The 17,787-nt window shown below is 38.8% G+C and overlaps 1 protein-coding gene across 3 annotated transcripts in view; it reads right to left on the bottom strand.

The window, feature by feature from the left end:
- Positions 1-17,787, bottom strand: part of IDE (insulin degrading enzyme) — a 111,732-nt gene that overhangs the window by 24,789 nt on the left and 69,156 nt on the right. For all 3 annotated transcript variants that reach the window (XM_082339417.1, XM_082339416.1, XM_082339418.1), the window contains 4 exons: positions 16,676-16,779; positions 5,772-5,874; positions 3,719-3,841; positions 1,423-1,505 (listed from right to left, as the gene is read on the bottom strand). In XM_082339417.1, the coding sequence (XP_082195543.1) occupies positions 1,423-1,505; positions 3,719-3,841; positions 5,772-5,874; positions 16,676-16,779 (413 nt within the window). The remainder of the gene's footprint in view (positions 1-1,422; positions 1,506-3,718; positions 3,842-5,771; positions 5,875-16,675; positions 16,780-17,787) is intronic.

Below are 17,787 nucleotides of genomic sequence, written 5' to 3' on the forward strand. Positions count from 1 at the left end.
AAAAAACAAATGTGGGAGTTCAAAGTCATATGGATCAAGCTCAGAACGCAATTCCAAGAAGTGTCCTAAAATGCTGCATCCACAGCAGCTATGCTGGTGAATTGGAGAGGGTCCTAAACCAACTTTTAAAAGAGAACATGATTCAAGTGGAATGCTTATTAAATCCTGGTTCACTTGTTAATTTAAAACATATTATTTTGCAACCAGATGTTATATGCTTAAATATGGATCACAGAGTTTTAAAAACTGTACATATGCATAATATTATCCTATTTCTGAAAAGATTAAAAGGATATACACAAACAGAAAATTTATTTAAGAACGTACAAGAAACCTAATAGTGTTTGCCTCTAGAGAGACCAGAACACGGAGAGGGATTGGTGGGAAGCAGACATTTTAAGTTCTGAGAGCTATGCTAGGCAGTTTAGAGAACACAAACGTGTCAAGTGGTCTCTCAAAAGGTGTTCTGAAGCCAAATCATAGAAGCCAGATGGGAAAGTGTGACAAGCTGCTTAGAGTGTTAAAAATATCACCCTGAACTATCAAAAAATAAAACCAGCTTTGTAATGCTCTCTACCAACGGTAAGCCATAATCAGAAAGCCCATGTTTGATGTAAACAAACAAACAAGCAAAAAACAACACCAACAATCTCAGTGCAGCTCTAGATAATTTATGAATCTCATGTTGTAAATAATGTTTACATCTCTACAATCTCAACATACTTGTTCGTGAACTATTAACTTCCTACTTAAGAGATTCTTTTTCTCTTTTCTAAAACATTTAAAACACATCCAGCTTTAATTTCATGCCAAGCAAATCAAATAAAAATTAATGAAAAAGTTGATCATTATATTGAACATTGTTAAAAAATGATAGGTTTATTTTATAAACACAGACCACTGAATTTTAGAAATATAAAATTATAGAGTGCAAACTCACAAAGTAAAATTTGAATTGAGTGATAACATTATCACACAAATAAAATGAGACAGAGATAAACTAAAGATTTATACTGAGAAATCACTGCAACAGTAGCATTATTCATAAATTTTATTAAACATCTTCTACCAAGCCAGGAATAGAGAAAGCAATATCTGAGGGCTCCAGACAATTAAAGGGCTGGAAGGGATTCAAGATCATTTATTAACTACTACCTCTTCTTCTGGGCAAGTTCCAGGAATACAAAACCAAAACCACAACAAAAAAAAAACACCCCAAATTATTTAATCTTTCTTCAGTGAAACTTCTGGTGAGTCTACAGCCTTCCCTTAACAGGAAGGAGCAGCCTTCCTTTGTCTAGGCTAAAAAACTCTAATTCCTTTTATTTCCAGACATAGGTCCTTAAGGAAGCAAAGAAAACTTTCAGAAATGTAATTGTTGATTTTCATAGGAAGCTTTGTAGCTAGATTCATTTTACGTACCTGAAAAATTCAAAGTTGAGACAGGCCTTGGGCAAGAAAAACTTATCATCTTGTTTGAACCAGAGTTTGCTCATAGCTGTATCCTGTGATGGAGAAACAGTATGTTTAGGGAAATACAGGCACATTCGGCAAAAATCTTCAATCAAATCACTCTTCAAGAGGAGGAGGACAGAGGCAATAGCTGAGCTTTGTTCTGGAGAGACTGCTGACCCACGGCCTTGAAGCATACTCAGAGGGTCAGCTGGTGGGAAGCTGGAGAGGTGACTGGTGATTCCAGTAGTAGAGAGAAATCACCCTCTTAACAGCACCCTGGGTCAAAGAGACGGGGAGACAGTGGAGGAAGAGACAGACAGGTGAAGCCAATACCAACTGTCCTGTCCCTGTCTTTCTGGATGCAGGAGTCCTTGGGGGGTGGGTGTGTGGCAGCCAGCCACCAAAGTGGGCCACATGGATCCCTGCCTGCTGGAATTCACACCCTTGTGTGGTCCTCTCTGCTGCACTGGACCAGTGTTGGTCTCTGTCTGACCAACAGATTATGGCAGACGTGATGATACGACACTTCTGAGATTAGATTATAAAAGACACTGTGACTTCCACCTTGATCACTCATTTTCCCTCTTGGATCACTCACTTTGGGGTAAGCCAGCTGCCATGTCACGCTACTCTATGGAGAGGCCCATGTACCGAAGAACTAAGGTCTGCCCAAAGCCACATAACTGAACTTGGAATAGAATCCTCCAGCCTTAGTTGAGCCTTCAGATGATCAAAGTCCTAGCCCACAGCTTGACCATAACCTGAGAGACCCTGAGCCAGAACTACCCAACTAAGCTACTTCCACATTCCTGTCCCTTGGAAACTGCATGAGATAAAATAAGTGTTTGTGGTTTTAAACTGCTGAATTTTAGAGTAATTTGTTATACCGCAACGGATAACTAACACAGCCAAGGATGAACAAATAAGCCACTCCTTTGCCTCTCCACTCACTCATTCATACTATATTTTAAAAAGTCTTAGGGACTTCCCTGGTGGTCCAGTGGTTAAGAATTCGCCTTCCAATGCAGGGCATGCGGGTTCGATCCCTGGTTGGGGAACTAAGACCCCACATGCCGTGGGGCAATTAAGCCTGTGTGCCGCAACTACTGAGCCTGCGCGTCACAACTAGAGAGCCCGTGTGCCGCAACTACAGAGTCCATGCACTCTGGAGACCTCATGCCACAACTAGAGAGAAGCCCACGCGCTGCAACAAAGAGCCCACACACCGCAACGAAAGATCCCGCATGCCGCGAAGAAGATCCCACATACCACAACTAAGACCTGACGCAGCCAAATGAATTAAAAAAAAAAAGTCTTAAAGTTCACTTGAAACTACCTTGAAACTCTGACAAGAGATATAAATGGTTTAATGTTCTCCTTAGTTTATGCTAAGATGGCCTATTTAAAACAAACAAAAAATAAAAATAGGAGAAGTAAATAAGCTTTCTCTTTGAATAACCTAACCTATAACTCATTAAAATGTCATTTTTAAAGAAAAATGATTGTCTCATTTATAATCTAGTTCCTTGAGATAAATTAAATTTCATAGTCCTAAACACTAATTCTCATCTCATTGAGTTAATCTGAATGTTAGGTCATTTGAAGAAAAGGGAAAGAAAGATGTCTGTCTATGGTGGTAAGTTTAGAAAGAGTTAGTTTTAAAGTTTAGAAAAAAGGATGTGCTATAATAATTTGATCCATTTTTCTACACAATCTACCCAAGGTGTGAAATAATGACATGAAAAGAACGTTCTGAAAAAGAAAACCCCCTTCTCAGTCATTCTTCCCACTGGCTTATAACTCCATTAACTTCATATAGCGCTCTGTCAAAATGAGAAAGAATTGTTTTTAAGGGCAGGAAATCCAACAGCTTCCCCTGGATATGCTCTCTTCCAGGCTTTAGAGATTCTTTCTTATCTCTAACTTTCATGATGCAGCATAAATCTACTTCCTTACTGGGCCTTCAGTGAACATGGAGAAAAGTCCACTTTCAATAGACTTGTAGTTACATTCCAGACTTACTATTTTATTGTCTGCAAAGAAAACAATTCCCTAGATTCTATGCTGTAGAGTAGTTTTGTTTGTTTTAAAATGTCTAGCCTTTTAATATTTCTTGTAGTTATTCTCTCTGCAACTTTTCTGTTATCTATAGGGTGTGAGCCCCGCAAATCAACATAGTACCAAATGCAAGAAACCATCTCTCTAGTCCCTTCTATGTAATAGGTCTGTCCCTTAAATTTAATATCAGTGATTAACATATTACCTTAATAAGAGAAGGGTATGGTGTTGCTTCTTTTTCTAATGATAAAATCTCAAAATCTGTAGGAATAAATTCATTCTTCGTTGGAAGTTTAAATTTCCCATTCAGATCAGCATTTTGCCATTTCTGGATGAACAGTGAAAACACACACACACACACACACACACAAAAGCAATTAGAATCTGATTTAAGAGTTTAAAACAGTCACATTGCTTAATATCTAGGCAAATAATAAGAGAATAAATGTCACACAGCATTCTCTTCCATCATATATAAAAAGGCTACTCCCAAGATCTATCAATGACTTTTCATGAAACTTGAATTGGAGTCTCTGGAACTAATCAAGGTTTTACACTTATCTATCTTTCCTCTTTACACATGTCTAAAATGACCAGTTGAGGTGAAGGAACAACCTGAGACTGTGGAACTCAGGCTAACTGGTCCATATGAAGATCATGTTTGCTCCAGCTCTTTAAAGAATGGAGAATAATCTGCACAGAGATAAATACCCACAACTGCTAGACAACAGGTCATTTAAAAGAGTTAAACTTTCAGCTACACTAAATTACTTGCATGTATGGCTTGAAAACGAGGTTAAAGGGGGCTTCTTTGACTTCAGCACTTCTAAAGGCCTGGTCTACTTCTCTCCCAGACGACCACATGCATTTTCAAGTGGACCAATATCTCAAGCATAAGGTTAAGGACAAAGTTGAGATTTAAATCTGGATTGTGGAACAGGATTGACACAACCTGCAGGTTGGATCTGTTCCATGGGCTACTTCCAAAAGCTAAGTGAGGCAGATCAGACCACGATTGATGAACTCTGATTTATAAGACTTTTCATTATTTAAAAAAAAAAGCAACCAACTGCCAATGATTCTGGGTTCAGTAATTTGGTCTCCAGCTCATGTGGCACAGCCTTGCAGCTCTTGTAGTTCTATTTTGGTCCCTGCATTTGTGTCTTTTGGCACTGGGATGGTGGGGATGTTGGCCATATTATTTATATGTAGCAACTTAAGTCCCCAGTATGGCTGACTTGTAGGGACTGGTAAACACTCAGCAAGTAATTTCACTGCTGAGCTTCCAGATCAATTTGTTTAAATTCCCATTTGGGGCAGGTTTGTCATGGTCAGAATTTGGTGAACAGGGGTTTTCTCTTGTTTGAGGGTTAGTTCACACCCAGCACTAATTCATGGGAGATCAGCTTTCCTCACAGTTTAGTAAGATGGACATTTTCACATACTAAAGGGCTTCAGTCATCTCCTTATGTGCTGTGAGTATGTCAGAAAAGTACCAGTAATAATTTTTCTTTCTTAAACTACTTTTTTCTGTATCGTCATTACCCTGGTACATTTAAGAAATATCCATTACCCAAGTTTAACTAGAATTTAGTCAGAGCAAGGCTTTCTGGTGTCTCCCCATGAATAAAGGACACAGTCTCAAAGCTACACAGCCAATGAGAACCAAAAAAGAAAAAGTACCAGACAAGTAGATAAGACTCACAAACAAAATCCTGACTCCTGATGAATGGGGTAACATACTATCTATACATACCTGTTTTGAAACAAATCGTAATGACCCTATGTTGACAATAAGAGCAACGATACAATATGAGGCATAAAATATAGCCCCTCCTAAAGTGAAGATGGTATGAATCCCAGAAATTGCTCCCCACCTGTGTTCACAGCAAGATCATGAGCTCTCAGCCCTTGCATCTGTCTTTCAGGTTCTCTATTTCCATCTCTTCCTGCCTGTCTTGGTGCCTTTGCAACCCTGTGTACTTTGGACTTCACTGATCTTTGACAGCATGAGACTTGGAGTCTGCTTTACAGCCCTGCTGGTCTGACAGACAGACGAGAAGGTGGCTACAGTACCATTTCTTCACGCAAAACCTAAGCTCCAGCTCTCCACCTCCCTGTTCACTCCTCTTGGGATGGTACAGGCAGTGCTGGGCCATCACTCTCCACACTTTGGGCCGTGAATTGGTTGATCTAGGGAGCTCATATTCTCGTGTGTCCCTCACACATCAGCTTATTCACAGATGGGTTAACCCTACCTTAATGACTTCATCTGGTACAGCTTCTTGTTTGTACTGGGTTCCGTACCACTCTTCTGTGCGATCAGTTTTTCCTTCAAAAGATTTGGAAACTATTGCAACCCTAGAGACAGATGGAAAAAAAACCTATAAACTCATGTTGTATACATAAATTTATAGAATCTGACTCATGAAAATATAAATAATATCCAAGAATGTGTTGGGCCTCTACAACCCTGTAAGTCCTATGAGGCCTAGCTGAAATGGCAATGTATGTATAGAAGTCTTTGATCATACTCTCTTTTATCCTTTGGTTATAGTCCATCATTTTTGGTATGAAAAGCTGCTTGCAAGAAAGATTCTTGTTGTGAATGCTATTGACTAAAATCGTAAAAGAAGAGTAGCTAGGAAAAAAAGTGGAACCAGGTCAGTTGAAAAACTGTCCTTAAAAAAGCACAACAAAGTACTCCTTCCCGGGAACAGCTCAGGCCCCAGGGTTACAAGAATGGATAAGAAAATTTGTTGGCTCATTCAGAGATCCAAAAAAAATTAAAAACACACTTTCATTATAACTTGCTAAGTTTGTACTCTGTTATTTTTTTTTTCCTGCCAGACACCACCATCAACTGTATGTACTACATGGACACTGGCCTTCCTGCTGCTAGGGGAGACAGGAACAAGACCAAGAAAACATCTCTATCTTTCTCTGCTGGGGTAGTAGAAAGAGCACGGAAGAGAAGTCAGAAGGAAAAAAAGTTCAGGGAGGGAAGAAGGTAGAGGTAAAATAATGTCAAAAGATTACAAGTAGAGGAGCGAAAGGAGCTCTGTACCAGCGGAGCTTCTGTCCCTGTGCGGATCGTCACGGACAGGTCTGCCTCTGCTGCCTTTTAACTGTCGAAGTTGGAATCATTTCACTCTCACTGGCAGCCTCAACCCCAGGCTGGGGCCAATCCTACTCTGAATCCTGCAGACAGAGTGCTGGGCCAAGAGCTTGGAAGGCCTGCCATGCAGACAGTCCTGTCATTGGTTTCACTTCTTCTTTATGTCCCAATTCAAATAACTAGGTTCATGTCTGTTCCTGCTTGTTCTCACTTGTCCTCCCAGAGGTTAGGTTCTAGCCTCTGAATGTCGGTCTCACGGCTGAAAGCCCACTACTTGCAGTCAAAACTCCCCTCTGCTGAACACCCATTAATTTTCAGAATCCTCATCTCTGTGTTCCAAACACCTGCCCATCGTTGGACCTCCTCCATTTCAATGCCTGACTGTCTGAACCACCATCTATTCCTTATTCATTCTAGATAAAATACTCTACCTGGCTAGCTAGACTTGGCTTTCTCACTTGCTTCAGGGTAGATATCATAAGCAATCTGACTCACCTATCTGTTAGAATGACTGACTAATCTTCCAGTTTAAGGTGTTCCTGATCTGGCCTAGCTGCCACTGACCACTAGCAGTTCTAGAAAACAAGCTAAATAAGAATATGTTCGACAGAAACATACAGAAGAATCATAGGGTTTAACAGATGAAAGAGTTCTGTTATTGTATCTAGAAGAAGTGATACATGTTGGCTATTTGAAAATCCCTTATGAGGGGTATGTGCAGTGTATACAGAACGCACATGGCCACATGAAGGGTATGGGATGTTTCTTAAGGGCATTCATTCAATACATGACAGAGCCAGCTAAGAGTCAGTCATAGAAATTGCTTCTATTCCTGTTGATTTTTCAAAGAATGAATGGATTGATTCTCAGGGAGACCTCTGAAAAACACGTTAGGAAGTAGAATTCCGGGGTAGAGAGGTGGTATTCCATCTTCTCTTCCATGAGATGCTTGATTTTGGAAGTTTATTACATAGATGGCTCTGGTTTCCCTGAATGACAGCCCATGAATCAGAATAATGAACAAGGGATTGATTACAACTTGTGAAGACTGGAGCATTCATTTGGCAGTGGACTTGCCCTCTGGAATAAGAAAACTTTAAACTCAGTTCTGAGAGAGAAAGTGAAAAAACTCGGCAAAAGCCATCAACTGCTCTGGAGGATGACTATATGACACAGAAGGAAGCAGACCCTGGAGGCTGTCCAGTAATGCTCAGGTTAAAAAAGGAGGAGAGGGGAGATTTATTAGTTACAATCCTAAGGGATCTAGATAGTTAGATACCAAAGTAAAGTCTATGGGGTAACAGTTGACATGTTACCATAAGAAGTAAATATGAAGTAGATAAGTGTAGCTCCTCAAACTAGGGAAATACCAAATATTGGCCTAACAGAAAGAGATACCTTTGCAGACCAAGAGTTAGTGTACCATCGAGGAATTCAAAACTGAAATACAATGGAAGAGTATGTATTTTCAAATAAATTACGAAGGGCGAATAACAGAAGAGACAGAGTAGACACATGTCAAATGTATACAGAAATCTATGAACCAGAGTGTGGAACCGCGAGAGCACCTGAATTAGGAGAAAAGGAGAAAAGAGTCACAATAATTGAGGTACACCACAGAGAGGTGCAGTATATTTAACTGCAGACAATTGAGAAAAACTGGCACAGACACTGCAGCATCTTAGACTACCTGCTGGAAACCTAATTATACTAAAAAATAGTCTCCATGAGTTTTTTTCTTAAATATGTGTGTGTGTTGTGGGGTGAGGGGGGAATGCTACTCTTCAATTCCACCCACAAAGAATTGGCTACTGACATGGTCCTTAGAAATGTGAGAAGAAATGGCCTCTTATTTTCATACTGAAGCTTACAACAGTAAGAAAAGGAAACAGTGGGCTAGAATGAATGCTGACTGTTGACTTCAAGTCAGCCATTTAGAAGTGTTCAGTGGGAATGAATAGCTGTTGCTGCTGATGGAATCCATTCAGAAATAATCCTGACTACAGACATTAAAAGGCAATATGGTTCCCCAGGAATGAATTCTCATGAGACCTTTGCAAATAATCCCGGAGAGAGAAAAGAGGGAAGACAGCCAAGAATGAGAAGAGGCTTCACAGGTAACTGTGATAAATTAAAAAAGAATTAGTAGAAAGTGAACAGACCTGGCCATGAGAAACTTGGATTCTGGTTGATACCGTGACTCACTTTCTTTGAGATCTTGCCAAAATCACAGTTAAGATCTAAATTAAGCAAGTCTCTGGGCTTCAGTTTCATTACTTTTTAAACAGGGATTCAAACTAGATGAACTCTGTCCTTCTACTAGTAGATTTCCACAATATCATGATATCAAATCATATTTTTTTTTTTAATTTTTATTTATTTATTTATTTATTTATTTTTGGCTGTGTTGGGTCTTCGTTTCTGTGTGAGGGCTTTCTCTAGTTGTGGCGAGCGGGGGCCACTCTTCATCGCGGTGCGTGGGCCTCTCACTATCGCAGCCTTTTTCTTGTTGCGGAGGACAGGCTCCAGACGCACAGGCTCAGTAGTTGTGGCTCACGGGCCTAGTCGCTCTGCGGCATGTGGGATCTTCCCAGACCAGGGCTCGAACCCGTGTCCCCTGCATTGGCAGGCAGATTCTCAACCACTGCGCCACCAGGGAAGCCCAAATCATATTTTTAAAAGATACACAACAGAGGAAGAAAGAAGGCACAAAAAAAATCTACTAATGACAGACTCTAAATCAAACTTAAAAAACAGTGACAGGAAGGCTAAAGTGCTAAGAAATTGAAGTTCATGAAAAGTGCTCAAAAATTTTTTTTAAAAAGGGTTCCTTAAAGTAAGAAGGAATCAAGAAAGGTTAGGCTAAAAGTTTAGAGAATTCAATCAGCTTGAATTCTGGGCAAGATGTTTTAAAACATAGTTCCTACCTGGCAGGAACTCATAATCCAATAAGACACATGACCTAAAGCAAAATGTGGTATGCTGGGACTTCCCTGGTGGTGCAGTGGTTAAGAACCCGCCTGCCAATGCAGGGGACACAGGATTGATCCCACGTCCAGGAAGATCCCACATGCCTCAGAGCAACTAAGCCCATGTGCCACAACTACTGAAGCCGTGCGCTTAGAGCCAGTGCTCTGCCACAAGAGAAGCCACCGCAATGAGAAGCCTGTGCACCGCAACAAAGAGTCGCCCCCGCTCGCCACAACTAGAGAAAGCCTGCGCGCAGCAACGAAGACCCAACGCAGCCGAAAAATTAATTTATTAATTTAAAAAAATGTGATATGCTGATCCCATGTTAGCAGATACAGGACTTCATGGATCTTTAAAGTGCAAAGGTGGACCAAACAACAGAAAAAAAGAGTTGAAGCTCAGGACAGGTGAGTGAGCCAGCCGGGTGACTCAAATGAACTCACACCTGCAACACAGATGAGTCACATTCTCTGATGCTTAGGCAACTAACAAATCCCAGCAGGATCACTGCCTATCACCTTTTATCATTAATGGATGACAGGAGAAGAGGCAGAAGACTGAAGATGGGCAAATGCTCTGATTTTCAGAAAGGAAAAGGAGTGTGGCCTAAAAACCATAAACCAGTGGATTAGGCACTGACCTCCCGACAAAATTCTACAGTCAACTGTCAGACTGTCAAACATCTGGACAAGAAGACAGTTATCACTGGGACCTACATGGATTTACCAAGAATAACTCCTCCCAAACGAATGGATTTATTTATGACCTAAGCAAGGCATGTGGCAAAAACTCTATAGCTGTATTTGTAGGTTTAAAATGGTAAAATGGGCACCAAATGATAGGATCAAAGAAGGTGGGTGATGATGATGATTAAATAGTAACAGGTAAACATCTTTGAAAAGGTAAATCAAGTCTCAACATTGAAAAGAACTCTCTAACAATTAGAACTGGCAAAAATGGAACTGGCTACCTTGGTATTTAATGAGTTCCCCATCCTTGAAGGAATTTAAGCTGAGGCTGGTAACTACTTGTTAGAGATATTGCAGAAGAGATATATACTTGACAGAGGTTGGATTAAATGACCTTTAAGGTTCCTTTCATTCTGAAGGATTTTCCTATTAATTTTCCTACCTGGTTGCAATGTTAAACTTGTCTCAGTGGGTATTAAACAAAATAATCTTACCCTCCAGCAACCCCAATCTGGCTTGGCAGTTGGCATTATTATCCCAGGCTGTTCTGCACTATGTCACTGACTGCAGTTATAATTATAACAGCCACAGAGATCAATCCTATAGAGAAAAAGTGCTTTCTCATTAAAGGTGAAGGTAGAGAGAAAAAGAGGTTCTCAACTGTAACTGTATAAGATATGGAATTTAGAAACAGGCAATTTAACAGAAGTAAAATGTATGCTCTGGCAAATTCACTCCTGTAAAATGTTTTGGGGTCTGGGAATTCCCTGGCAGTCCAGTGGGTAAGACTCCACACTTTCATTGCCGAGGGTACAGGTTCCATCCCTGGTCAGGGAACTAAGATCCCACAAGCTGCGCAGTGAGGCCAAAAAAAAAAAAAGAGAGAAAGAAAGTGTTGCAGGGTCAAATAACTGGATCTAGGGCTGCAAAAATTATACGAACATAATTAGATCATGATTTTTCTTGCCAAAAAATGCACATCTTTGTTATATGATATAATCTTAAATAGGATTACCTCGTATTTGTACAAGTTTTCAACTTTGCTAAATCATTTTGCATCACATAGAAAGATAAAGCACTACTTCATTTTTCAGGTGGGCAATTTTCCAGGAAATTAAATGAGAGTAAGTGTTCATGACATTATATAACTTTTCACATGTCCCCTTTGCAGAATAATGAACTCTGAGGTTTCACATTAGTTACTCAATAAACACTGGTTGAAGGAAAAAAGTGATCTCTCCAAGATAGCATGACTAGTAGGTGAAGAAACCTTAAAAAGTGTTTATTGAGTTTTATGATTAAGTTTAAAGCTCTTTCTGCTCATTTTGATAGGAGGTTTTTTTTTTTAAACATCTTTATTGAAGTATAATTGCTTTACAATGGTGTGTTAGTTTCTGCTTTATAACAAAGTGAATCAGTTATACATATACATATGTTCCCATATCTCTTCCCTCTTGCATCTCCCTCCCTCCCACCCTCCCTATCCCACCACCCCTCTAGGTGGTCACAAATCACCGAGCTGATCTCCCTGTGCTATGCGGCTGCTTCCCACTAGCTATCTATTTTACATTTGGTAGTGTATATATGTCCATGACACTCTCTCACCCTGTCACATCTCACCCTGATAGGAGGTTTTGTTTTTAGAAGGTATATAATAAAATTCAACAGAATTTAGGTTTTTTTTTTTTCAGAATGTATAAGCTACTTTGAGGAAAATAGAAATAGGTAAACTGTTTTACTTACTTAAAATGATTTAGCGTGTGTTCTGAGTATTTTTCTTCCTTGTATTTTAATCATCTAAGCAAATGCATAAATCACCTTAAGAACAGAAGTTCTTAATCTTGATGAAGTCCGATTTATCAATGTCTTTTCTTTAATGGTTACTGTTTTTTATGTTCTAAAAAATCTTTGCTTATCGCAAGGTTTTAAAGATATTTTCAAACTGTACTTTCTCCTAGAAGTTTTCTAGTTTCAGCTTTCATACTGAGGTCTATGATCTATCTCAAATTAATTTTTATGAATGTTGTGAGGTAAAGGTCACATTTAACCTTTTTTCCATGTGGCTATGCAGCATGTGGAAGAGCACCATTTGTTAAAAAGACTTTCCTTTCCCGTTTTAATTATGTCAGTGCTTTTGTCAAAAAAATCAACTGACCAATGATGATTGGATAAAGAAAATGTGGTGTATACATACTATGGAATACTATTTAGCATTAAAAAGGAAGGAAATCCTGTCACATGCTACAACATAGATGAACCTTAAGGATGTTATGCTAAGTGAAATAAAGACATGTTTCACGAGTCCATCTATATTAGGTATCTAAGTAGTCAAATTCACACAAAGAGAAAGTAGAACGGTTGTGAACAGGAGATGGTGGGGTCGGGAAGGGGTAAGAGGAGTTGTTGTTTAATGGGTATAGATTGAGTTTTGCAAGCTAAAAAAGTTCTGGAGATGTTTCACAACAATACAAATATACTTAACACTACTGAATTGTACACTTAAAAATAGTTAAGATGGGGACCTCCCTGGCGGTCCAGTGGTTAAGACTCCGGGCTTACACTGCAGGGGGCACGGATTCAGTCTCTGGTCTGGGAAGTAAGATCCCACATGCTGCGTGGCGTGGCCAAAAAAAGGTTAAGATGATAAATTTTATGTTATGTGGGTTTTTTTTTACCACGATAAAAAAGAAATCAATTGATCATATATGTGTGGGCTTATTTCTAGACTCTGTTCCGTACTAATGATTTCTTTGCCTATCTTTATGCCTATACTACAATGTCTTAAGTACTGTAGCTTTATAGTAAGATTTCAAATCTGGCAGTTTTAGTCCTCCAACTTTTGTTTTTTTGTGCAAGAGTGTTATGGGTAATCAAGGTCTTTTGTAGATCCTCATGAATTTTGGAATCAGCTTACCAATTTCTAAAAGAAAAAAAGCCTACTAGGATTTTGATTGTGATTATACTGAGTCTGTGAATCAAATGTGAGAGAATGGACATTTTAATAAAATCAAGTCTCCTAATCTACAAACAAGGTCTTTAATATCTCTGGGCACTGTTTTGTAGTTTTTTGTGTAGAGGTCTTGTTTATCTTTGGTTAAATTCATTCCTAAATATTTTGTTTTTGTTGCTATTGTAAATAATTTTTTTAACTTAAAAAGTTTTTGTTTTGATATAATAATAAATTCCTACAGTTAGGAAGTTGCAAAAATAGTACAGGGCGGAAAGTTTAGTTTATTCAACAACTCAGCATATAATCAAGATCATCATGTGATCATGATGTTTTTTGATGGCCAGGGCACTATCGGTCCTGAGGCAATTGTAATAAAATAAAGATTGCACTGGCTTGCAGAAGTTTTGGAAATTTCATTGTTGCTGTGATGTTTGGCTGGAGTCCTTGGAACTAGGGTGTGGCTGTCTCCACTTCCAACTCCAAAGTAGAGTTCTGGATAAGAAAGGAATCCCCTTCCCTTCCCAGTGCAAGATTTTGCAATCTCTTCAATAATTCAGCTCCACCCCCACCTCTACCTCTGATACCTACAAATTCACACCAAATGGCTGGGTTTAGGAGTAATCATCCTGGGAGACATAGGAAAAATCAGTCTGCTCTTCCAAAATTTACAAATAGTTGAATATACTGAGAGTTCTTCTTCTCCTACCTCCTCTTTGGAGGAGTTTTAACATTTTTCCCATCTTTGTCTGCAAGGATGAGGATGCTGTTGTCTTCATCCATCATCCTGACTAAAGTGGCATTGCTTGTTTTCTCCACATCATGAATAGACTTTACATTGGTAAAAATGTCATATGTAAGCATATAAACTAGGAGCATAGTGAAGAGAAAACATATGTATGTTGTCATGTGGCTGGTTCTGTATTAGATTAAGAAATGTAAAATAGACAGCTATAATGTTCCTTTATTGTAGAGCAGTTTTTACTTTTGCCACCATTGTTTCAAGCAGGAGTTATACTATTGGTCCCAAGGTTCTAAATGAAGCTTCCCTTAACACATGGAAATAGATAATCTAGACGAGACGAAATTAAAGCACACACACACACACAAAAACCAAGTCAAAATAAAAATAACAAAAATGTGTACACTCTCCAAAGAAGACATACAGATGGCCAAGAGTCACATGAAAAGCTGCTCAACATCACTAATTATTAGAGAAATGCAAATCAAAAGTACAGTGAGGTATCACCTCACACTGGTTAGAATGGGCATCATCAGAAAATCTACAAACAACAAATGCTGGAAAGGGTGTGGAGAAAAGGGAACCCTCTTGCATTGTTGGTGGGAATGTAAATTGATACAGCTACTATGGAGAACAGTATGGAGGTTCCTTAAAAAACTAAAAATAGAATTACCATATGACCCAGCAATCCCACTACTGGGCATATACCCAGAGAAAACCATAATTCAAAAAGACACATGCACTCCAATGTTCATTGCAGCACTATTTACAATAGCCAGGTCATGGAAGCAACCTAAATGCCCATCGACAGATGAATGGATAAAGAAGATGTGGTACATATATACAATGAAATATTACTCAGCCATAAAAAGGAATGAAATTGGGTCATTTGTAGAGACATGGATGGACTTAGAGACTGTCATAAGTCAGTCAGAAAGAGAAAAACGAATATCGTATATTAACACATATATGTGGAATCTAGAAAAATGGTACAGATGAACCGGTTTGCAAGGCAGAAATAGAGACACAGATGGATAGAACAAATGTATGAACACCAAGGAGGGAAAGTGGCAGGGGGTGGTGGTGGTGGGATGAACTGGGAGATTGGGATTGACATATATACACTAATATGTATAAAATAGATAACTAATAAGAACCTGATGTATAAAAAAATAAATAAAAAATAATGTGTACACTATGGAAAAAAAAAATAGTACAGGGCGGTCCTGTGTACTCTTCACCTAGCTTCCCTCAATGGTTACATTTTACATAATTATAATACAGTACAATATCAAAAGTATTATAAGTTGGATTATAAATTGGTGTTGGTGTTGGTACAATGTTGGTACAATGTGTACAAACAAAATTGGTGCCGGTACAAGGTGTGTGTATAGTTCTATGTCATTTTATCACATATACAGATTTGTGTAACCAGCAATAATATTCCTTTTAACTTAATTTTCCTACCATTTGTTGCTAGGGTATATCTGAAAAAGTTCAAACAACGGTAACTAGGAAAACGACTTTGATAGAACAGTCTGTCAGAGGATTTTTTCTTCAAAAAGTTCTACCAGATTGTTGATTTTATTCATAAAATGACTATTCCAAAAAACATATTTACTCAATCACTAAGTTCCCAGGAGAATTTTGGAAATATGTGCTCAAAAGAGGAGAAAAAGAAAAAATGCAAAGTATGTGCCAGCCAAGTGTATTCCTTTTATTCTTGACTTCAGAAAATATAGATGAAATTAAATTTTAAGGCAGAAATATCATGTGGTAGTTCATAAGCTCTTTAGGGCTGACCCTCCTCTAACAGGAATACTTCTGTTACTGTAAGAGCTTCTCCAACTTTTGATCTCCTGGTTAACCACTGGTCAGTCAGAAGCATTCTGAGATTGTAATCCTTACTTCTACTTAAAAAAAAAGAGGGTGTCCTCACTTGCTTTTTAAACCAGATAAGTGAGCTGACACTTCCGGTATCTGAGTAAGGATGAAGGCTGGTTAAGACGATCTATTACTATATTTTATTCATAATGAAATTATGATTATGTTAAAAAAAAAAAAGAATCTTCATGTGTTCGAGATACTGATTTAAAATAATCTAGAGTGGAGGGAGGGGTCTTCCCTGGTGGCACAGTGGTTAAGAATCCGCCTGCCAACGCAGGGGACACGGGTTTGATCCCTGGTCCAGGAAGATCCCACATGCCACGAAGCAACTAAGCCTGGGTGCCACAACTACCGAGCCTGTGCTAGAGCCTGCAAGCAACAACTACTGAGCCCACGTGCCACAACTACTGAAGCCCGTGCACCTAGAGCCTCTGCTCCACAACAAAAGAAGCCATTGCAATGAGAAGCCCGCACACCACAACGAAGAGTAGCCCCCATTCACCGCAACTAGAGAAAGCCCGGGCGCAGTAACAAAGACCCAACGCAGCCAAAAATAAATAAATTAATTAATTAATTGAAATACACAGAGTGGAGGGAGGATGAGTGAACAAGTGTGGGTAAAGATAAAAAAGACCGGCCGTGTATTGACTGTTGAAGTTTGGTACTGTTTCATTCTACTTATTCTCTCTACTTTTGTAATCATGCTTGATAAAAACTTTAAAAGCACTTTATTCACAATTTCAAATTTTCAGATTCCAATCATTATTGAAAATTTAGTATGTAACAGTAAAATCTGTAGAGCAACTCACCGGACATTTTCTGGTCTGAGTTTATCGAGAACCATCTCTATTAAATCGGGTCTAAATTCTTCCAGTAAATATTCAGCTGTGAGCACTTCTTCTAGGGGATAATACTTTTTAAAAGGAAAATAAATAAATAAAATTTGCAAGGCTACAATAGAGCCTAACTTATTAAAGCAAACAGATCTCTAACATGTTAAATCCTCTATTTTACACCCCCCTCTTCCCTTCAATTAAATTTTACTCCACTGGAAAAATTTCTGAATCTTTTCTCTTTCCTACCACACTTTAAGCAATTTAATATTGTGGAATGATTCTGCAGTTAATCCCTAAACACATTTACATTATAGAGAACAAAATCACATTTTTTCAGGGAAAAATGTGAGTAATACCTCTAGCTAAAACTGAGTACTTGTTAATAAAGAAAATTTGATGATTAAATGCTGACACCTGTAGGATTCTTAATATAAAGTACATACATTTTAATAAACAGAATTTCTACTCAAATTTCTATGAATGAAATCAGACAAGCATTTAGAAAGTTGTTGTGTAGGAAAAATGGCTTATATTTTCAGTTAGTAAAGAAAAATAATGTAGAAGATGCTTTTTAGTACGAGCAACTTACTGAGATAGACTGATTCATTCACTCAACAAGTATGTAATGAACACCTACTCTGTGCCAGGCACTGTTCTAGGTGCTGCTGTGGATACAATGGTCGATAAGACAGATGATATCCCTGCTCTCTAAGGAGCTTATATTCTAATTGGGAGGGAGGCTGACAACAAACAAACAAATACTGTCATTACAGTGATAGGTGCTATGAAGAAAATTTTAAAAGGGGCAGGGTCACGATGGGGAGGTCAGGGAAGGTCTCTCTGAGGGAGAGACATCTGAGTGGAGACCCAAATGATAAGAAGAACCTAGTCATGGAAAAACCAGAAGTGTTCCAGGCAGAGAAAACAGCAAATGTCAGGGCCCTGAGAGGGAGGAGTAAACTTAATGCTTGAAGATTAGGCACATAGCCAGTGTAGCTGGAGTGGAATGCGAGTGGTATGGAATTCAGTCAGAGAAAGGCTGGGACCAGATGGCCATGTAGGTCAAGGTAAAAATTTAGATCTGT

The sequence above is a fragment of the Balaenoptera borealis genome, assembly GCF_965194805.1.
Source record: "Balaenoptera borealis genome assembly, chromosome: 10".
NCBI classification, from domain to species: domain Eukaryota; kingdom Metazoa; phylum Chordata; class Mammalia; order Artiodactyla; family Balaenopteridae; genus Balaenoptera; species Balaenoptera borealis.